The sequence below is a fragment of the Vipera berus genome (assembly GCF_964194415.1).
Source record: "Vipera berus genome assembly, chromosome: 6".
NCBI classification, from domain to species: Eukaryota; Metazoa; Chordata; class Lepidosauria; order Squamata; family Viperidae; genus Vipera; species Vipera berus.
In genome coordinates, this window is record NC_138208.1 from 88118108 (window position 1) to 88141177 (window position 23070).

The 23070-nt window shown below is 45.3% G+C and overlaps 1 protein-coding gene across 1 annotated transcript in view; it reads right to left on the bottom strand.

Annotated features, from left to right (window-relative positions):
- Positions 1-23070, bottom strand: part of PLXNA4 (plexin A4) — a gene marked incomplete at both ends in the record, with an annotated part of 438455 nt that overhangs the window by 31342 nt on the left and 384043 nt on the right. Inside the window, 3 exons of the mRNA XM_081331751.1 lie at positions 8961-9064; positions 14805-14964; positions 19891-20037. Of these exons, the coding sequence (XP_081187877.1) occupies positions 8961-9064; positions 14805-14964; positions 19891-20037 (411 nt within the window). The remainder of the gene's footprint in view (positions 1-8960; positions 9065-14804; positions 14965-19890; positions 20038-23070) is intronic.

Sequence of the window (23070 nt, forward strand, 5' to 3'; positions counted from 1 at the left end):
ACACACACACACACACACACATTCATTAGCCAAGGTATACTTTTGAAGTTACAAAATATATATCTCTACCTCTACCTCTACCTCTACCTCTACCTCTATCTACATCTATCTATCTATCTATCTATCTATCTATCTATCTATCTATCTATCTATCTATCTATCTATCTATCTATCTATCTATCTCTCTCTCTCTCTCTCTTGCTATCTTGCTATCTCTCTATCTCTCAGCCAAAGTATAGTTTTGATGTTACAAGAAGGAAATAATTTCCAATTAATTATACTGTGTTGGTCACACCCATCCCAAGTGCTGGTTCCTGGTTCTTCAAGAAGAATTCAGAGAAACTGGTCCAGAAGGACATCAAGATCTTCAGGGGACCAGAAATAAAAACCCATCAGAAGGATGATGGAACAGGGAATCAGTAGCCTTGAGAAGAGGTCACCTTCAAACACAAGAGGTCATCGAGAAGACTCTCTCATCCGATGAGATCATCAGATCAAGGACTCAATGCCATGAGTTCCAACTGACTATCAAGTTGCGGCAAGGAAGTCCGGCCTTCCTTGGCTCTTCATGAATTCTTGTGCAGGCAGCTGATTTGAAAATCCATTGAGAGAAATATAATTTGCATATGGATTTTGGGAGCCTTTGATGCTCTCCACAAATCCATCTCTCTCTCTCTCTATCGATGAGCCTAGTGATCCATATCCACATCTCTGTGTGTCTATTGATGGCTGAATAGATCATGATTGCTGAATAGAATAGGTGATGATTGCAATAGACGATTGATGGCTGATTGACACATAGAGATAGACCACATTTACACGCCATTCAAAAGAAACAATGAAAGACAGCTAAGAAGGAAACAAAGAGAGCCAGACTATATCCCCTCCAGCAATCAACAGCAGATAAGCAGGGATTAACACCAGACAAATAATCAAGCAGAAAACAATACCCTAATCAAGGAATGACCAAGGAGGAAAACCACACACCCCCACCAACACAGGAGGGACAAGCTATTGCATATCTGAACAGGGAGCCAACCCCACACTCGCTAGCACTGATGATGTGACCTAGCTGGGTCATGAAATGTCTGCAGGAAAACAACCAAACTCAGAAATAGCTAGAACTAGTCTCCCTTTAATTCGTTGTCGCAAAATTTAAATTTCACAACCAAACTCAGAGAACACCAAGGACCCCACAGTTCAGCCCTGAGCTACATCCTATATTCTCTTCTACTCCTTTGCATATGGATTTACTGACGGACAGGATGAACAGAGCAGTGTGTGGATTCAGGCAAATAGTTTGTTGTAAACTTTGCTCCACATTCTGGATTTAAGGAGAAACTTCCTAACAGTGAGGACAATCAGCCAGTGGAACAGCTTTGCCTCCAGAAATTGTGGGCACTCCATCACTGGAGGTTTTAAAGAATAGACTGGACAATCACCAGTCTGAGATGGTATAGATTCTCCTGCTTGAGCAGGGGGCTGGACTAGAAGACCTCCAAGGTCCCTTCCTATTCTATTCTATTCTATTCTATTCTATTCTATTCTATTCTATTCTATTCTATTCTATTCTATTCTATTCTATTCTATTCTATTCTATTCTATTCTATTCTATTCTATTCTATTCTATTCTATTCTATTCTATTCTATTCTATTCTATTCTATTCTATTCTATTCTATTCTATTCCATTCCACTCCACTCCACTCCACTCCATTCCCTATTTTCTATTCTATTCTATTCTATTCTATTCTATTCTATTCTATTCTGTTCTGTTCTGTTCTGTTCTGTTCTATTCTATTCTATTCTATTCTATTCTATTCTATTCTATTCTATTCTATTCTATTCTATTCTATTATTTTATTCTATTCCATTCTATATTTTCTTATCCTATCCTATCCTATCCTATCCTATCCTATCCTATCCTATCCTATCCTATCCTATCCTATCCTATCCTATCCTATCCTATCCTTTCCTATCCTACCCTTAAAATGGGAGGCGAATGGTGGCTTGTGGATCCTGACTGCTAATTCTGACCTTCTGCCCAAGAAGAGGTTGGCTCTAATTCTCCAATCTGTTGGACCAGCCCTAAATTCTTGCGTCCACCCAATACAGGTAGCCCTCGATTTACGGCCACTAATGAGCTTAAGAAAGGTTTCACTTAGCGACAGAAATGTGGGGCTCACAAGAGTGGCGAGTCTCGGTAGCTTAGGGAGTAGGGGGAGGGCGAAGGTCCGTTGTCCGAGCTTGTGGGTTGGGTTTCCGAAGCTTTCAGGAACACTCGTGGTCGTAAGGCGAGGATCACCTGGATAAGCTTTTGGAGAGGAACGCATTTGAGAGTCTGGCTGTTTCCCTCCTTGATAGGGGTGGGGACAGATGGCTGGGATAGAAAACGCACCGCAACCAGTGGGGAAAATTGACGGCCAGGAAAGAAAGGGGGGCGGGAAACAGCATTTTTGAAAATTTTGGGCTGGGTTTTGTCGTTTCTGGGCTGCTGCAGAGCCCGTAGTAGGGAAAAACCTTGCCTTCGCTCCGGTAATGGGATTTATGAGCGTGCTACCTCGCCATTCGTTATTGTCAGAAACTCCGCAAAGTGAAGTCTGATTGTTTCTGCTGTTACTTTTCATCACCGCTGTCACTATGAAATACAGGTAGCTTTGAGGGTGAGGGGGGGGGGTAGAAGAAGAGGGAGGGAGTCAGAAAGACAGGAAAAATGGGCCCGCGGGAGGCTATATTTCACCCCAGCGAAACCTTTGCCCCCACCTCCCCGTTTTAAGTGAAAAGATACTAGTAAGTAACTTTTTTTGTCTTGGACCGGGCGTTTCATATTTTACAACTTTGACTGCTCAGAGCTGTAGCCGAATCCCATTTACTCCAAAAGCATTCTTTTGGAAAAAGGGAGATGACGTCTGTAATCAATCCTTTCTTTCTTCTCCCTCCCCCCGCTTTTTTTTCGATCCGTGCCATTACAACGAGAAGAAAAATAATCCCCATCACAGAATGCTCAGCAAATTATTTCCCACTGAATCTTTCTGCGGGCAGCTGCTGTTTCCTAGATCGAATATATCACGATGAAAACTTGTATGAGAGCTACGGTGGAAGATGCAACGGGGCGGAAAGAAAGAAAGAAAGAAAGAAAGAAAGAAAGAAAGAAAGAAAGAAAGAAAGAAAGAAAGAAAGAAAGAAAGAAAGAAAGAAAGAAAGAAAGAAAGAAGGAAGGAAGGAAGGAAGGAAGGAAGGAAGGAAGGAAGGAAGGAAGGAAGGAAGGAAGGAAGGAAGGAAGGAAGGAAAGAAAGAAAGAAAGAAAGAAAGAAAGAAAGAAAGAAAGAAAGAAAGAAAGAAGGAAGGAAGGAAGGAAGGAAGGAAGGAAGGAAGGAAGGAAGGAAGGAAGGAAGGAAGAAGGAAGGAAGGAAGGAAGAAAGAAAGAAGAAGAAGAAGGAAGGAAGGAAGGAAGGAAGGAAGGAAGGAGAAAGGAGAAGGTGAGGGCAGAAAGGGGAGGAAGGAGGAGGAGAAGAGGATGAAGGGTGAAAGAGAAGAAAGAAAGGGGGAAGAAAGGGGAGGAAGAAGAAACAAGAGGAGGAAAGAAAGGAAGGAAGGAGAGGGAAGAAAGGGGAGGAGGGGGAGGAGGAGGAAAGGAAGGGAGGGAGGAGAAGGAGAAGAGGAAAGGGAGGAAGACGAAGGAGAAAGAAGGAGGAGGAGGAGAAGAAGGAGAGAGGGAAGAAAGGGGAGGAAGGAGAGGAGGAGGAGAGGATGAAGGGCGAAAGAGAAGAAAGAAACGGAGAAGGAAGTGGGGGGGAGAAGAAACGAGATGGGATGAGAGGGAAGGGAGGAAGGAAAGGAGAGGAGACAGGGAAGGGGAGGAAGGGAGAAAGAGAAACGGAAGGAGAAACGGAAGGAAACTCCGAAAAAGAGGGAAAAAAGTTATGGCGCTGCCTTTGTAAGCCCTGCAAGGCCGAACTAAGAAGCTGGAAAAATTCAACTTGGTGAAACTTTCCACTATTTTCTTTTCACCCCCCAAAGGATGCTGAATGACACAAGGCCATCCTACCCAGCCCTAACCCTCAAAGTCTTCTTTGTCCCTCGGAGAAAGCCGAGAAGACAGCACAAACTAGCCCAGCTCCCCCCGTGTAAGACTGGAAACATCAACCAAGGCATGTTTGAAGAGAGCGTGACACAACTGACCCACAATGCCACTGCTGGGAATAAAGGCGAAGCCCTGGTTCTTCCACCTACAGAACATGGGAGTCGATTTACACGATGAAGGAAGTCCAAGGTGACCCCAGATAACATTGAATTAATAAAGGACAACATTTACAGCTCGGGGTTGAAATGAGGGATCCTCGGTGCTCTCTGAGCTGGTTGGTTTTCTTGCAGACTTTTCATGACCCAACTAGGTAACATCATCAGTGCTAGGAGGGAGTGGGGTTTGTAGAGGGAGGAGGAGGAGGAGGAGAAGAGAGAAGAAGAAGAAGAAGAAGAAGAAGAAGAAGAAGAAGAAGAAGAAGAAGAAGAAGAAGAAGAAGAAGAAGAAGAAGAAGAAGAAGAAGAAGAAGAAGAAGAAGAAGAAGAAGGCGTCCTTGATGGTTTTCTGGCAGACGTTTCATCACCCAACCAAGTAACACCATCAGTGCTAGAAGGAAGTGGGGTTGGAGGAGGAGGAGGAGGAGGAGCAGGGGAGGGGAAAGACAGGGGTGGAGAGGAGGAAGAGGAGGAGGAGGAGGTCTATGGGGTCCTTGGTGCTCTCTGAGCTGGTTGGTTTTCTTGCAGACTTTTCATGACCCAACTAGGTAACATCATCAGTGCTAGGAGGGAGTGGGGTTTGTAGAGGGAGGAGGAGGAGGAGGAGAAGGAGAAGAAGAAGAAGAAGAAGAAGAAGAAGAAGAAGGAGAAGGAGAAGGAGAAGGAGAAGGAGAAGGAGAAGGAGAAGGAGAAGGAGAAGGAGAAGGAGAAGGAGAAGAAGAAGAAGAAGAAGAAGAAGAAGAAGAAGAAGAAGAAGAAGAAGAAGAAGAAGAAGAAGAAGAAGAAGAAGAAGAAGAAGAAGAAGAAGAAGAAGAAGAAGAAGAAGAAGAAGAAGAAGAAGAAGAACTGTGGGGTCCCTGGTGCTCTCTGAGCTTGGTGGTTTTCTTGCAGACATTTCATGACCCACCTAGGTAACATCATCGGTGCCATCAATGCCAGCACTGATGATGTTAGCTAGTTGGATCGTGAAACATCTACAAGAAAGCAAACGAGCTCAGAGAGCACTTTTAGTGGCCCTCTAATATTGAATCCTTTCACATCCGGTTCCAGAGATCAGAGATAAAGCAGAGGGGAAGGGCTGGTCACGAGCCGATGTCCGAGGATCTCCGAAAGGGATGGCTACAAGAACGTGCAACAAGACACCTTTGGACTCAGACTGGATGGCCTCACGGTCTCCCTGAGCAAAAAGGGAAAGGAGACTGAGCTTTCAGCCATGGACAAGAGGAGCTGCATCTGGCACATCTTTGAGGAGCCGCCGGCAAGGCAAGGAGCCTCTTGCCATGAGCCCTAACAATAATTAGCACTTCTCACCGAGTGCTTTCATCTTCAAAAGCAACTGGGGGGGGGATGCTAATTAACCCGCTCTCCTTGAAGCCTGAAAAGAGTGGCTTTTCACATCTGGCTGATCATCTTCTCTTTATACAAAGCGAGGATGGTCAAGAGTCTTCCAGTCACACAAAAACCTTCTACAAAGACGGGGGTGGTGGGGGGTGGTGGTGGGGTGGTGTCAACCTATTCTCCAGCCTATTCTACTAGGCAGGACAAGAAGCAACGGATGGAAACTCACCAAGGAAAGAAGCAACCTGGAACTAAGGAGAAACTTCCTGACAGTGAGGACAATTAACCAGTGGAACAACCTGCCTCCAGAAGCTGTGAATGCTCCAACACTGGAAGTGTTTAAGAAGAGACTGGACAGCCATTTGTCTGAAATGGTATAGGGTCTCCTGCCTGAGCAGGGGGTTGGACTAGAAGACCTCCAAGGTCCCTTCCAACTTTATTATTAATAGAATAGAATAGAATAGAATAGAATAGAATAGAATAGAATAGAATAGAATAGAATAGAATAGAATAGAATAGAATGGAATGGAATGGAATGGAATGGAATGGAATGGAATGGAATGGAACGGAACGGAACGGAACGGAACGGAACGGAACGGAACGGAACGGAACGGAATAGAAAATAGAATAGAATAGAATAGAATAGAATAGAATAGAATAGAATAGAATAGAATAGAATAGAATAGAATAGAATGGAATGGAACGGAACGGAACGGAATAGAAAATAGAATAGAATAGAATAGAATAGAATAGAATAGAATAGAATAGAATAGAATAGAATAGAATAGAATAGAATAGAATAGAATAGAATAGAATAGAATAGAATAGAATAGTCTGAAATGGTATAGGGTTTCCTGCCTGAGCAAGGGGTTGGACTAGATGACCTCCAAGGTCCCTTCCAACCCTATTATTTTTGTGTTCTATGTCCTGACAGTGAGGACGATCAACCAGCGGAATGGAAGTTGCCTCCGGAAGTTGTGGGTGCATTGCCGGAGGCTTTCAAAAAAAGAGACTGGACAACCGTTTGCCTGAAATGACATGGGGGTCTCCTGCTGGAGCTAGACTGGACTAGAAGACCTCCAAGATCCCTTCCAACTCTATTATTGTATAGATAAGATCAGGACCACTTTTAGATTTGGGGTGAAACATGACCCTAACCCAGGGGTAGGCAACCTCGCTTGGCTGGCTCAGGAATTCTGGGAGTTGAAGTCCATGAGTCATAAAAGAGCCGAGGTTGCCTACCCCTGCCCTAACCCAACCTGCCTTATCTAAAGGGGTATCTCTAATGACCTGGAGGAGAGAACATAGAACCAAGGAGGAATGTCCTAACGGTGAGAACAATCAAGCAATGGAACAACTTGGCATCAGAAGTTGCGGGTGCTCCATCCCTGGGGGCTTTCAAAAAGAGACTGGACAACCGTTTGTCTGAAATGGTATAATAAGATCTCCTGCTCGAGCAATGGGGTTGGACTAGATCAGGGCTTTTCAAGCTTTTCACCTGTCGTACCACTTTTAGGAGATGGCGACATCCGAGTACCACCAGTCGCTCAGCAAGGGGTCAAAAACATGATGACCAAAAAAAAAGGGGGGGGGGAAAGAAAGTGATGAAGTGCAGGTAGTCCTCGACTTACAACAGCTCGCTTAGTGACTGTTTGAAGTTACAATGGCACTGAAAAAAGTGCCCCCCCCAAGCCACAGCTGAGCAAGATGCCCGCCTGCCCGCCCGGTGGCGCTATTCCTCCTGTCCGAGGTTTTCATTGCTGTGAGCATTTCTGTTGAGGATTGGCAGTGGGGGTGGGATGGGGGGGTGTTTGGTTTTTATTTCCCCCCCCAATCTGCTGGGTGGTTGCAGCAGGTTTTGGTCACTTCACATGACCCTGGGACACTGTGACTGTCATAAATATGAATCAGTTGCCAAGCATCTGAATGTAAATCACAAGACCCCGGAGATGCTGCAACATTCCAGCTGATTCCATTCTTCTGGGCTCAGCAGACGCACCAGGATCAGCGCTGAGCTCCAGCTGGAGCCTGGCGCTGATCCTGGTGCTTCCGCTGAGCCCTGACAGCCCTGCAGCTCCAGCCGTCTCTCGCTCAGGCTTGTGCGGTGCTGCCACCAGTTCAGCTCATTCCCCTCCCCCGCTCCCACTTTCCTAGGATGGTCGCCTACCACCTGCCAGATGCCAATGTACCACAGGTGGTACCCGTACCACTGGTTGAAAAGCCATGGACTAGATGACCTCCAAGGTCCCTTCCAACTATTTTATTCTATGTTGGGTAAGATCAGGACCACTTCAACAGTTGAGGAGAAACATGACACCCCAACCTGCCTTATCTAAGGGGTGTCTCCCTCTTCCAAAGACACTTTTCAAGTTGGGTGCTTCAGAACGTCCACTCAAGGTTTTGTTTTGGTCCTAAAGTTGGTGGAGTTGGCAAAGGACGCTATGCTGGTAGAATAGTTTTCCCTCCATCTTGAGATGTTACGGGGAGTCAGAAACGCTGCAGACTGCTGGAGATCGGATTCAGCTTTGAAAGGCAGGGCATTCAAACCCAATAAAGCCCCTTTTGCCATCCCATCATTGAGTCACTTTATAATGCCTTGATAAGGTCACATCCATTTTGGGCCATGATATAAAAAAAATATGTTGAGACTCCAGAAAGGGCGCAGAGAAGAGCAACCAAGATGATCAGGGGACTGGAGGCTAAAACATACAAAGGACAGTTGTTGGAATTGGGTACATTCTAGTCTAACGAAGAGAAGGACGAGGGGTGACGTGATTGCAGCCTTCCGATATCTCAGGGGCTGCCACAAAGAAGAGGGTAGCAAGATATTGGCACTGCATAATCGAAGCCAAAAAACTGAATTCCCCTCCCCTGAGCACATAGTATCAAAGCACAATTCCCTCCCTCAATGAACAGTCATAAATCACATTCCCCAATAGTAAGGGAAGTGCGGACCTCCTCTCCAGTTCTCTAGCCCGCCAATTCTTTATCAGCTCTGGGCTCAGTAACCTTGATTCTCATGCTAAGGTTCAGGGTTGTTATGTCTAGCTGGACTCTCGTTCACATCCCCCCCCTCCCAGCATCATCTAACTCTAAAAGCAAAAGGTAAAAGACGGATACATTTCCATCTGTTGTCAAAGCAAAAACATTCGACGTCAGCAGCGTTGACACAGAGCTGAAGAAGCTTCTTGGATGAGAAGCAAAATGTCTTCGGAAGGAAAAAAACAAGAAAAGTCCAGTTGCCTGCTGAAAAGGCACCTTTGGGAGAATGCCAACTGAATCAATCTAGATCTGATCCAGCAGAGCAATTTTTCTGGTCTCCAACCTTACAGTCCAGGCCAGAGAAGACCACCAAGTCTAATCAAACCGAAGCTGATTTACACACCTGATAATGAGCCAGAGTGTTCAACCTCTTCCAGTCATTTTCAATCTTGGTGGTGAGATCTTCATCCTGAAGGATCGTTCTGGTCCCGCTGGCCTGCCGCCATTCTGTCAAGGAAAGAGAAACGCATGTCAAGCCCGCAAGCAAATGGAAACGTTTGAGGGGAGGACCGTGACACGGCATGTGCAGGGAACAGAATAATTCCTAGCCTGAAATTGGAGGTGGGGAGGTGAAGATCAGAGTTTCTTATTTTTGAGTTGTTGGTGTGGGTGTGTTTGTGTCGTAACCATGCCTTTCCCAACGAAATGGAAGTTGCAATGGCCGTAATAATAATCGGTCCAATTTCCTACCAGGTCTTCCTCTGTGGAACCATCATTACAGCTGGAATAATCAATCAATTAGAACAGAGTTGGGACCTTGGAGGTCTTCTAGTCCAACCCCCTCCTCAAGCAGGAGACCCGACGCCATTCCAGACAAATGGTTCTCCAATCTCTTGTTGGAATCCTCCAGTGATGGAGCAGCCTGAACTTCTGAAGGTAAATCCATTCCACTGATTACAGAATAACAGAGTTGGAAGGGACCTTGGAGGTCTTCTAGTCCAACCCCCTGCTCAAGCAGGAGACCCGACACCATTTCGGAACAATGGCGGTCCAATCTCTTCTTGAAAACCTCCAGTGATGGAGCAGCCACAACTTCTGGAACCAAGCCGTCCAAAGGCAAGATATACAATTTACAAGAACTGTAGATCTTGTCTTTGGATGGCTGGATTCCAGAAGATGTACGTTGTGTACTAAGCACACAGCCCTTAGTCACTTTGCATTGTTCCCAAGCATGATGGAACTTGTTTAAAACATAGAAGATCAGAGCCGGAATGGACCTTGGAGGTCTTCTAGTCTACTGCATCCAGTTTTGGTCACCGCGATGTAAAAAAGATGTTGAGACTCTAGAAAGAGTACAGAGAAGAGCAACAAAGATGATTGGGGCACTGGAGGCTAAAACATATAAGGAACGGTTGCTGGAATTGGAAATGTCTAGTTTAATGGAGAGAAGGCCGAGGGGGGACATGATAGCAGTCTTCCAGTATCTCAGGGGCTGCCCCAAAGAAGAGGGAGTCAAGCTGTTCTCTAAGGAGAAACTTCCTGACAGTTAGAACAATTAACCAGTGGAACAACCTGCCTCCAGAAGTGGTGAATCTCCAACACTGGAAGTTTTTAAGAAGAGACTGGACAGCCATTTGTCTGAAATGGTATAGGGTTTCCTACCTGAGCAGGGGGCTGGACTAGATGACCTCCAAGGTCCCTTCCAACTTTATTATTATTATTATTATTATTATTATTATTATTATTATTATTATTATTATTATTATTATTATTATTATTATTATTATTATTATTATTAAACTCCCTGCTCAGGCAGAGATCCGTACTGAACGAAAATAGCATATTTCTCAGTCTATCCTCTCTCTCTCTCTCTCACACACACACACACACACACACACACACACACTTCCTTCCTTCCTTCCTCTCTTTTTTGTCTTTCCCTTTTTCTCTTTCTCACTGTCTTCCTCTTCCTCTTTGTTTATCTTTCTCACTTTCTTTTCCTCTCTTTCTCACTTCCTCTCTTCCTTCCTTCCTTCCTTCCTTCCTTCCTTCCTTCCTTCCTTCCTTCCTTCCTTCCTTCCTTTCTCTCTTCCTCTTATTTTTTTCCCCTCTCTCTCTTTTTCTCTCCTTTGGATCTGCTTCCCCCTCCGACTGGCCCATTTTTAATTGGAAAACTGCATTCCAAAATTCAGAAGTCTGTAAAACCCCAAAGGCCACCGTGTCACAAATTGGGAGGACATATTTGCACTATTTTTCAGGAGAGCAATTAGCTAATTAAAGGAAAGCATCTGGGATAGGGGAGTGTTTTTGCTTCTGCTTGAAAATATCTTGCAAAAGAAAGTTCAGTGAATAGCTTGACTGCTGAGCACTAATGATGTTACCCAGTTTGAGTCATGAAACATCTGCAACAAAACAGCCAAACTCGGACAGCACCAAGGGCCCCATAATCCTCCTCCTCTCCATAAACCCCACTCCCCTCTAGCACTGATGATGTAACCTAGTTTGGATAATGAAACGTCTGCAAGGAAACAGCCAAGCTCAGAGAGCACCGAGGACCCTTAACTTATTGGGGGATGTTTGAGTTGAGGGAATAAAAGGGAGGCAGGATGACAGGAAATTTCTCCTTACCAAGAAAGGAGAATATTTGTGGCTCAGGGTTTGCCATGAAGGGTCCTAGATGCTCTCTGAGCTTGGTGGTTTTGTGACAGCACTGATGATGTTACCTAGTTTGGGTCATGAAATGTCTGCAAGGAAACAACCAAGCTCAGAGAGCACCAAGGACCCCACAGTCCTCCTCCTCCTCCTCCTCCTCTCTTCCCCCCCAAAATTTCACTCCCTTCTAGCACTGATGATGTTACCTAGTTTGGGTCATGAAACATCTGCAAGAAAGCAACCAAGCTCAGAGAGCACCAAGGATCCCACAGTCCTCCTCCTCCTCCTCCTCCTCCTCTCTTCCCCGCCCCCAAATCTCACTCCCTTCTAGCATTGATGTTACCTAGTTTGGGTAACGAAAGGTCTGCAAGAAAACAGCCAAGCTCAGAGAGTACCCAGGACCCCCACAGGCAAAGTGCAGTGGCCATTTTGGATCACTCGGCTGCCTTGTAGAAAGTGAGTTAGGTCCCCGTCGCAGCGACAGGTGGGACATCAGGGCCGGTCTGCGGTGGTCACGGCAAAAGGGATCCCATGGTAAGAGATCCCCGCCGTCTTTGAACCTGCCTTCTCGAACAAAATAATTGGCCCGGGTGATCAAAGTCAACCTGGAGCTGAAGAGATTTGAGGACAATGCCGGGGGGGGGGGGAGAAAGGTTTTAAGATGAGGCTTAGAGAAAGGGCTGCTGGCTTGCACTGAGGAATGGACGACAGTAAACTTTGATCAGTCTTCGCCTTTGATGCCACCTTCACCCCGATGAGCGCCTCTCTCCGATGGGGAAAGAAGGCAGACGAGGATTTTGCCAGGACGGAGGACAAATTAGCTTTTTCTCCTGCATGACATCAGCGATCAAATTGCAGCTGACCACTTCTTTCTTTCTTTTTTTTTTTCAAATTGTCTGGAGCTCAAAATGAGTCTCGGTGCCCAAGCGTCTTTCGGGCTCCTCCTATAAATTGACATGAGCGACCTTGCCGCACAATCGCATTTCAAGGACACAGACAAACGCACACACATACCCGCACAAAGACACACAGACGCACAAAGGATGGATACCAGCAAGGGCTCTTCCTGTTAAACAGTTAATAGAGTCCTGTTAGGCTCAGTGCTAAATTGTCTTTGTGCATGTGTGCGTGTGTGTGTGTGTGTGTGTGTGTGTGTGTGTGTGTGTGTGTGTAAGGGGTAAATCCAGGGGTTTAAAAATACAGGTAGTCCTTGATTTACAACCATTTGTTTAGTGACCGTTCGAAGTTACAATGGCACTGGAAAAAAAAGTGAGCTAGGACTGTTTTTCATACTTGCCACCATTGCAACGTCCCCGGGCTCACATGATCAAAATTCAGGGGCTTGGCAACTGGCTCATATTTATGACAGTTGAAGTGTCCCAGGATCATGTGATCACCTTTTGCAACTTTTCATTTGATTACCAAACTAGGTAACAACATCTGCACTGATGAAGTTACCTAGTTGGGTCACGAAACGTCTGAAAGAAAACCACCAAGCTCAGAGAGCACCAAGGACCCCACAGTTTTTCTCTTTCTCCTTCTCTCACTCCTTTCTCTTCCTTTTTCCCCTTCACTCCTTTTTTTTTTAATCCCATTTATATCCCGTCCTTCTCCGAAGACTCAGGGCGGCTTACAATCTAAGAAGCACAAATCTCCTTCTCGATCTTGCCTCCTCTTCTCCTTCTCTTCCTCCGTCTCCCCGCTGCTCCACTCCCTAGATTGCACATCCTTCTAGCACTGATGAGATTACCTAGTTTGGTAATGAAGCTTCGCCAAGAAAACTACCCAGCCCAGAGAGCACCACAGACCCACTCAGTTCAGCCCTGACCTACAAAAATTCTCTTCTATTGGTAACCTTAACAAGGTGACTTAAAGTGCTAATAGTTATAGCCACACAATGTTCAGCTGGATCCACTGTAACCTTGTTCTCTATGATCCCTGCCTGTTTGGCCAGTTGATGGTCAATGCTCATATCGGTTCTCATCTGACTCCTTGAATTAAGAATGAAGGAACCCTAAAAAAAACCTTGATAGTAGTTCAGAATCTCCTTCAGATGTTTCCAGTTATCTCCTTCAGAAGGCTCTAGTTATCTCCTTTGGAAGGTTCCAGTTATCTCCTTCGGAAGGTTCCAGTTATTTCCTTCAGAAGCTTCCAGTTATCTCCTTCAGAAAGTTCCAGTTATCTCCTTCAGAAGGCTTCAGTTATTTCCTTCAGAAGCTTCCAGTTATTTCCTTCAGAAACTTCCGGTTATTTCCTTCAGAAACTTCCAGCTATCTCCTTCAGAAGGTTCCAGTTATCTCCTTCAGAAGAATCCAGTTATCTTCTTCAGAAGAATCCAGTTATTTCCTTCAGAAGGTTCCAGTTATCTCCTTCAGAAGCTTCCAATTATCTCCTTCAGAAAGTTCCAGTTATCTCCTTCAGAAGGTTCCAGTTATCTCCTTCAGAAGCTTCCAATTATCTCCTTCAGAGAGTTCCAGTTATCTCCTTCAGAAGGTTCCAGTTATCTCCTTCAGAAGCTTCTAATTATCTCCTTCAGAAAGTTCCAGTTATCTCCTTCAGAAGGTTCCAGTTATCTCCTTTGGAAGGCTCCAGTTATTTCCTTCGGAAGCTTCCAGTTATTTCCTTCAGAAACTTCCAGCTATCTCCTTCAGAAGGTTCCAGTTATCTCCTTCAGAAGAATCCAGTTATTTCCTTCAGAAGGCTCCAGTTATTTCCTTCAGAAACTTCCAGCTATCTCCTTCAGAAGGTTCCAGTTATCTCCTTCAGAAGAATCCAGTTATTTCCTTCAGAAAGTTCCAGTTATCTCCTTCGGAAGGTTCCAGTTATCTCCTTCAGAAGAATCCAGTTATCTCCTTCAGAAAGTTCCAGTTATCTCCTTCAGAAGGTTCCAGTTATCTCCTTCGGAAGGCTCCAGTTATCTCCTTCAGAAGGTTCCAGTTATCTCCTTCAGAAGAATCCAGTTATCTCCTTCAGAAAGTTCCAGTTATCTCCTTCAGAAGGTTCCAGTTATCTCCTTCGGAAGGTTCCAGTTATCTCCTTCAGAAGGCTCCAGTTATTTCCTTCAGAAGCTTCCAGTTATCTCCTTCAGAAAATTCCATTTATCTCCTTCAGAAGAATCTATTATCTCCTTTGGAAGGCTCCAGTTATCTCCTTCGGAAGGTTCCAGTTATCTCCTTCAGAAGAATCCATTATCTCCTTCAGAAGGTTCTCCCATGATGTGAATTTGCAAAGGATCCATCCACCTATAAAATTTCCCCAATATTCTCTCTCATATTGCCCTACACCTAGCCATCTTTCCTAACTAAGGTTAGGTTTTAGTTTCTGATATCCTATTCTCCCCCAAATGCCCAAGAAGGAGCATTTTCTGCCCATTGGAAAACCTAACTGCATCAACCTAACCCGGGGGTAGGCAACCTTGGCTCTTTTATGACTCCCGGACTTCATAGCTGGCTCAGGAATTCTGGGAGTTGAAGTCCACGAGTCATAAAAGAGCCAAGGTTGCCTACCCCTGACCTAACCCAACATGGTGATATGAATGGATGGATGGGTTCCATGGCTGGCCATCTCTATTGATCTAAGAAGATACTCAACGTACCAAGATCCATATCTGCTGCTTTGGGCCGATGAGAACAGGGCACGTTCTTGAAGATGGCATCAAGGAACTTCTCCTTCACTTGAGTGATGGTGTCACAGTTCAAGATCTTCACTGGAATCTCAGGGCTGTTCACATTATCAGGGTTCACGCAACTAAGGACCTGGAGGAGGTTGGTTGAAAGAAAGCAAACATAAGACTGAGGTCTAGAACTTCACATGTAATATATTTGGGTGGTGTTTGAACAAAATTCTAGATTAGGTCAAAGTGCTGACGGAAATATATCAGTTCAATACATCGTGGGCAAACCAACCATGTGTGAACAAAGCCATTCTATGGTTTATGTCTCAACATGTTATCTGAACACTGCCCATTGTGTTTCATTAGTTTAGATTTAACACGTTATGTGACTGTCTTTGGAGATTCTCAGTCATCCAGATCATGGTTATCCCAAAGGTGCTTTTTCTAGAGGCAACTAGACTTTCTTGTTGTTTTTTTGGTTTTGTTTTTTGTGAGAAGGCTCCACACCCATTTGCACCACTCAGGTGACCCTGAGGACACAGACAAACCTCCAAGTGGCCTCAACGACTCTCTAAAAGAAGGCAAATGACCAGCTGCCTGCAAGGAGTATAAATCCTTCCATTCCCCGCCATCCAGTCAGAGCTGAAGAAGCTTCTCGGAGGAGAAGCGAAACGGCTTCAAAGGAAAAACAAGAAAGTCCAGTTGCCTCTTGAAAAAGTATCTTTGGATCAAGGAGTGCCCTTCCGCACAAACAGCACCACCTACCACAACTGCAGCTGCATCTGAGGCCACAACAATTTCACACACAAGTGGTTCCTCTGACTGCAAAAAAAAAACAAAACCCCCAAACCTTCCATTTTTGCTGTTTACTCGCAGGAAGCAGCTGTCCGGAGTACCTGCGGGCAATCTCATGATCTCTCTATTTTCCAGAGAGATTTTAACCACTAGAATTCATCCTCAAATTCTGTCAATCCTGGCCCTTCAAGGCCAGGGGTGCCAAATTCCCGGCCCATGGGCCGTTTGCATCATGCGGGGGCTGCACCCACCCCAGCTCCGGCAATGTGAAAAACGTCGTGTGACGTGGTGAGTTTGACACCCGTGTTCAAGGCCATCTAGTTTGCCATGATCCTCATGCTAGCTAGCCTACCCATTTGTTGAAAGTGACTGTGGTTCACGAGAGCTTATCCCTTCTTGATAAAATGTGCCGGTCAGAAAAAGTGATATCAAATTTAGGATTTATTGCTACCCTACGCTGATGCGATGCTTTCTCCCCGCGACTGAGTATATCAAACGCTGTTAACAGTAACAAAACAATCTAGATTCTGCCAACTTTACTGCAAAGAAAAGAGGATTATGTTATGGAATCTTGAAACGCGGCTGCGTGTGTTGTATAGCCCCTAATTGATCAGTGTGTGTTACCACAGATCCTCCCCAGTGCCTTTGATCCCCTTTAGTACTCTCTTTTGATTTAAAGGAAAGCCTAGCTAGCAGTTATGAGATCTGAAAGGAATGTTCCTTGGCTGGGTGTTCTGCCGTGTTTTTGCAAATGTTCCATTCTTGTTCCCAGGCTCGGAAAATTCCATTACCCGGAGATTTCTGAGCTCAAATCTCCCAAATCTTTCAAAGGAGAAAGGGAAGAGGAAAGAGAAGAAGAGGAGGTGGAGAAGAGGTGTCTGACATTGATAATTTCTTCAGAAATAGGTCGGAAAGCATCCGAGAATTCAAAAGGAAGTATTGTACACCACCTAGTTACCCTCTGTGACATGGGCAGCGATCGTCAATGGAAATGCTGGGCATAGTTGAAGTCGGAACTCGAGGAATACCTGTATCACAGGATCCAATCTGGGGATCAGAGATTTTGTCTTCTGAGCTTTTGGAGCCCATCTGTAGGGAACATCTCTCTAGCAGAGTGCTGTTCTCTCTCTCTCTCTCTCTCTCTCTCTCTCTCTCTCTCTCTCTCTCTCTCTCTCTCTCTCTCTCTCTCTCTCTCTCTCTCTCTCTGTGTGTTTGTGTGTTTATAGGGCCCACTGTATGCAGCTTTTAAAGATGTTGATTATGGTGTGTGAATGGATGGCTTTTAAGTGGAGGCAAAACATATAACTGGAGGCTAAAACATACAAGGAACGGTTGCTGGAATTGGGTATGTCTAGTTTAACGAAGAGAAGGACGAGGGGGGACATGATAGCAGCCTTCCAATATCTCAGGGGCTGCCCCAAAGAAGAGGCAGTCAAGCTATTCTCCAAAGCATCCGAAGGCAGGACAAGAAGCAACGGATGGAAACTAACCAAGGAGAGAAGCAACCTAGAACTAAGGAGAAACTTCCTGACAGTGAGGACAATTAACCAGTGGAACAACCTGCCTCCAGAAGCGGTGAACGCTCCAACACTGGAAGTTTTTAAGACTGGACAGCCATTTGTCTGAAATGGTGTTGGGTTTCCTGCCTGAGCAGGGAGTTGGACTAGATGACCTCCAAGGTCCCTTCCAACTTATTATTATTGTTGTTGTTGTTATTATTTATGTCATTAGCTGTCGTTTGCTTGTGTTGCCCAAAAAAATGGGGCATTTTTGTTTTTTTGCCCCAAACTGGAAGAAATTGCTGGTTTGGGGCAAAAAAATATTGTAAACTGTGGTCACGTGACTGGAGGCCGTTGCAAAGCGATGTCAACAGAGGCCATTTGCCAAGCGCTCGAAAGGGAGTCATGTGACCTCAGGAAACAAAATCTTTGGGGGAGTCCGTCAGCACTTCAAACGGTCGCCAAGCAACCGCTTGCGAATGGCGGACCGCCTGCAAAGTCCAGAAGGTGCGACCATAACCATCTGAGGGATGCTCCGCCCCTTTCTAACCTGCGCCGTGGCAGGAGCGAAAACGGGGCGGGGCTCTGGTTCCCATGATGGCAGGCGCCATCTTGACTTTTTTGACCACCCCCTGGTTGTTTCGATTGTTCTATCACGCAAGGAATTTTTTTAAAAAAAAAAAACAAAAGCTCTGGGAGAATGCGGCACGAGACACATCAGAAAGCTATGGATTCTCCTTTTTTAAAAAAAAAGAATAATGGCATGTAAGTTTTAAAATCTTATTACTGGAATTACTGTTCAAGGGGAGGAAAATCCACCTCGGAGTGAGTCTCCCTCCCTCCGCAGCTCACAAAGACTGTGGCCAAGAAAGCGGCTTCCTTCATCTCCTTTCTTCTGCCTTTCATCTCCCCAGTGAAATAGATCTCCATATATCTGCTCAGATTCCTATCAGGATAGCTTTGCTTGCTCTTGAGATCTTAAGAGGCAAAGCAGAGGAACATCAAACGGGCCAGCCGGAGGAGCAGCGAAGCTTCTAGCAGAGAGGAAATGGAATCAGCGGCCCAGAGACCTTTTTCCTCTCTCCCCTTACTTCCTTTCCTCTTTTGTTTTTCCCTTTCCTTTTTCCTTCCTTCTTCCTTGCTTTTTTCCTCCTTTCTTCCTTTCCTTTTTCCTTCTTTTCCTTTCTTTTTCCTCCCTTCTTCCTTTCCTTTCCTTTTTCCTTCTTTCCTTTCCTTTCTCTTCCTTCTTCCTTTCTTTTCCTTTCTTTTTTCCTCCCTTCTTCCTTTCCTTTCCTTTCCTCTCCTTTCCCCCTTTTCCTTTCCTCTTTTATTTTTTCCTTTCCTTTTTCCTTCCTTTTTCCTTTCTTTTTTCCTCCCTTCTTCCTTTCCTTTCCTTTCCTTTCCTTTCCTTTCCTTTCCTTTCCCTTTTTCCTTTCCTCTTTTATTTTTTTCCTTTCCTTTTTCCTCCCTTCTTCCTTTCCTTTCTTTTTTCCTTCCTTCTTTTCCTTTCTCTTCCTTCTTCCTTTCTTTTCCTTTCCTTTCCTCTCCTTTCCTTTCCCCCCTTTTTCCTTTCCTCTTTTATTTTTTCCTTTCCTTTTTTCTTCCTTCTTCCTTTTTTTCCTCCCTTCTTCCTTTCCTTTCCTCTTCTTTCTTTTTTCTCCCTTTCTCCTTTCCTTTCTTTTTTCCTTTCCTTTCCCTTCCTGTTCCTCCCTTCTTCCTTTCCTTTCCTTTCCTTTCCTTTCCTTTCCTTTCCTTTCCTTTCCTTTCCTTTCCTTTCCTTTCCTTTCCTTTCTCCCTTCCTCCATTTTTCTTTTCCTTTCCTTTCCTTCCCTTTCTTTGTTCCTCCCTTCTTCCTTTCCTTTCCCTTTCCTTTCTTTTTTCCTCCCTTTTTCCTTTCCTTTCCTTTCCTTTCTTTCCTTCCTTCCTCATTATGAGCCTGCCTCCCACACAGAACCATTCCCCCTCCCATCCCGCCAGTCCACCCAATCTTAAATTCCCTGCCATTCAGGGACGAGGGCCATCTGCCTGAAACCATGTAGGTCAATATCTCTAGGCTGCAAGTTTGTTGCACCACCTCGTTTTCTTGCAACCCCAAATAATAATAATAATAATAATAATAATAATAATAATAATAATAATAATAATAATAATAATAATAATAATAATAATATCACCACCACCACCACCATCATCATCATAGTAAAGTTAGAAGGCACCTTGGAGGTCATCTAGTCCAACCCCCTGCTCAGGCAGGAAACCCTACACCATTTCAGACAAATGGCTGTCCAGTCTCTTCTTAAAAACTTCCACTGTTGGAGCATTCACAGCTTCTGGAGGCAGGTGGTTCCACTGGTTAATTGTTCTCACTGTCGGGAAGTTTCTCCTTAGTTCCAGGTTGCTTCTCTCCTTGGTGAGTTTCCATCCGTTGCTTCTTCTCCTGCCTTCAGGCGCTTTGGAGAGTAGCTTGACTCCTTCTTCTTTGGGGCAGCCCCTGAGTTATTGGAAGACTGCTATCATGTCCCCCCTCGTCCTTCTCTCCATTAAACAGGACATACCCAATTCCAGCAACCGTTCCTTATATGTTTTAGCCTCCAGTCCCCTAATCATCATCATCATCATCATCATCATCATCATCATCATCATCATCATCATCATCATCATCATCATCATTAAACTTTATCCTGTCTCTTTTGGGTCCCAAATGGAGCACCGTGTCTCCCCCTCCCCGGCCCCAACGTTCTCCTTCTCGAGGCACCCCCCCCCCCCCCACTCACCAAGGTCTTATAGTCGATCTGCTGCCGGATGAGTTTGTCTTCGCTTAAAGAATAGCGGGCTTCTCCCGTAATGGCATCTATAGGCCCCTTCTCCATTTGCTGCTTGATGGCGCAGAACAGGGAAAATAGAGGCTCGCCAGCACATTCCTGCGGCAAGGAAAGAAAGGTGATGAGGGCAAGACTGGGGAGAAAGCTGCCGATAAACGTTTCTCGGTGCTCTCCGAGCGTGCTTGTTATTTTGCAGACGTTTCGTGACCCTACTAGGTAGCGTCACCAGTGCTAGAAGGGAGTGGGGTTTGCGCTCTGTTTACATACATACTAGTGCATTGCCCTGTCAGTAACGTTGAGAGGGATCTGGGTGGTCCCTTGGTTAGCTTCTTGTTTACTGTTCGATGATTTGTCTGATTTGGTAGTTCCTTGATTGAAATACTGTTTGCTGTTTGTTTGTCTGGGGTTAATCCCTGCTTATCTGGGTTCTCGTTTCTGTTGAGCAGTGCTTTGGTCCTTTTGTTTCCTTTTTTTTAGTTTTTTTTTAATTGTCTCTTTTGAGGCACTCTTTCTTTCTTGCCAGCAATCAACCCCCAAATAAGCAGGGATTAAACCCAAAGATTAACACCAGATCAACAATCAAGCCGGAAACAACAGCCTAATGAAGGAAACCACCAAACCCACCACCAACAACAAAACTAACAGGGCAAATCATTTGTATATAAACAGAGAGCAAAACCCACTCCCTTCTAGCACTGATGATGTTACCTAGTTGGGTCATGAAACGTCTGCAAGGAAACCACCCAGCTCAGAGAGCACCAAGGACCCCACAGTCCTCCTCCTCCTCCTCCTCCTCCTCCTCCTCCTCCTCCTCCTCCTCCTCCTCCACAAATCCCATTCCCTTCTAGCACTGATGATGTTACCTAGTTGGGTCATGAAATGTCTGCAAGGAAACCACCCAGCTCAGAGAGCACCAAGGACCCCACAGTCCTCCTCCTCCTCCTCCACAAACTCCACTCCCTTCTAGCACTGTTGATGTTACCTAGTTGGGTCATGAAACGTCTGCAAGAAAACCACCGAGCTCAGAAAGCACCAAGGACCCCACAGTCCTCCTCCTCCTCCTCCACAAATCCCATTCCCTTCTAGCACTGATGATGTTACCTAGTTGGGTCATGAAACGTCTGCAAGAAAACCACCCAGCTCAGAAAGCACCAAGGACCCCACAGTCCTCCTCCTCCTCCTCCTCCACAAATCCCATTCCCTTCTAGCACTGATGATGTTACCTAGTTGGGTCATGAAACGTCTGCAAGGAAACCACCCAGCTCAGAGAGCACCAAGGACCCCACAGTCCTCCTCCTCCTCCTCCTCCTCCTCCTCCTCCTCCTCCTCCTCCTCCTCCTCCTCCACAAATCCCATTCCCTTCTAGCACTGATGATGTTACCTAGTTGGGTCATGAAATGTCTGCAAGGAAACCACCCAGCTCAGAGAGCACCAAGGACCCCACAGTCCTCCTCCTCCTCCTTCACCTCCTTCTCTCCACAAACCCAACTCTTTCTAGCACTGATAATGTTACCTAGCTGGATCATTTTCCTATACGATATATCCTGTATTTTCCTGTACGGTATATCCATTATTTGGATTTATTGCACTAAAGACAGTCTTTGTCATGTCAGCAAAGCTGCTGCTTTGGGACATGCAACAAGGCCTTGCAAACACGTACTAAAGGAGTAGAGTTTACACTGCAGCCAGCCTCTAATAGGTAAAAGGCTCTGTTCCTAAGCAAAGGACTCTGTGCTCGCTTCAGTTCAATTTCTTTCCTTTCAATCAATCAATTTCTCCAGCCTATTGAGATGCTTTGAATTTAACAGGCAAAACAACTAGGAGTAAATTCCCCATAGTAGGTTAAAAAAAAAAGGGACCACCCAGGAGATTACAACACGGAAAGTGCTGACTCCCACTGTCTTTCCAATCAAGCATGATTCTCAATTGTTGATTGCTTGATTTTCAGTCTAGCTTGATTGTTAATCATTTTCTGCTTGACTCTCAATCAAGCTTGATTCTCAATTGTTTTCTGCTTGATTCTCAATCAATTGTCTTCTGCTTGATTCTCAATCGTTTTCTGGTTGATTCTCAATCAATCGTTTCCTGCTTGATTCTCAATCAATTGTTTCCTGCTTGATTCTCAATCCATAGTTTTCTGCTCGATTCTCCATCAAACAGAAAGCAATACCCAAATTAAAGCACTACCAAGAAGGAAATTACACCCTCAGCCAACACTGGCAGGGCCAGCTAATGTATATAAACAGGGGAAAAACTCAGTAGCACTGATGGTGTTACCTAGTTGGGTCATGAAAGGTCTGCAAGAAAACTGCCAAGCTCAAAGAGCATCTCACTCCCTTTAGCATTGATGATGTTGCCTAGTTGGGTCATGAAACATCTTTACGAAAAAAACCAGGCTTAGAGAGCACCAAGGACCCCACAGTGGTCCTCCTCCTCCTCCTCTTCCTCCTCTTTGCAAACTCCTCTCCCTTCTAGCACTGATGATGTTACCTAGTTGGGTAATGAAATGTCTGCCAGAAAACAACCAAGCTCAGAGAAATCCAAGGACCCCACAGTCCTCCTCCTCCTCCTCTTCATCCTTCTCCTCCTCCTCTTCCTCCTCCTTTCTGCAAACACCACTCCCTTCTAATACTGATGATGTTGCCTAGTTGGGTCATGAAACATCTTTAAGAAAACAACCAGGCTTAGAGAGCACCAAGAACCCCACAGTGGTGGTCCTGGTGGTCCTCCTCCTCCTCCTCCTCCTCCTCCTCCTCCTCCTCCTCCTCCCCTTCCTCCTCTTTGCACACTCCTCTCCCTTCTACCACTGATGATGTTACCTAGTTGGGTACTGAAATGTCTGCCAGAAAAAAACCAAGCTCAGAGAGCACCAAAGACCCCACAGTCTTCCTCCACCACCACTAACCCCAACTCCATTCCAGCACTGATGATGTTACCTAGTTGGGTCACGAAACGTCTGCAAGTACAGAGTGTTCCAAGGACTCCACATATTTTCTCCACCAGCTAACATTCAGATTAACGCCAGGTAAACAACCAAGCAGATAGAAATACACTGCGTCAACAGTGGCAGGGCAACCTACTGTACATAAACAGGGAACAAACCCCACACTCCCTAGCACTGATGATGTTACC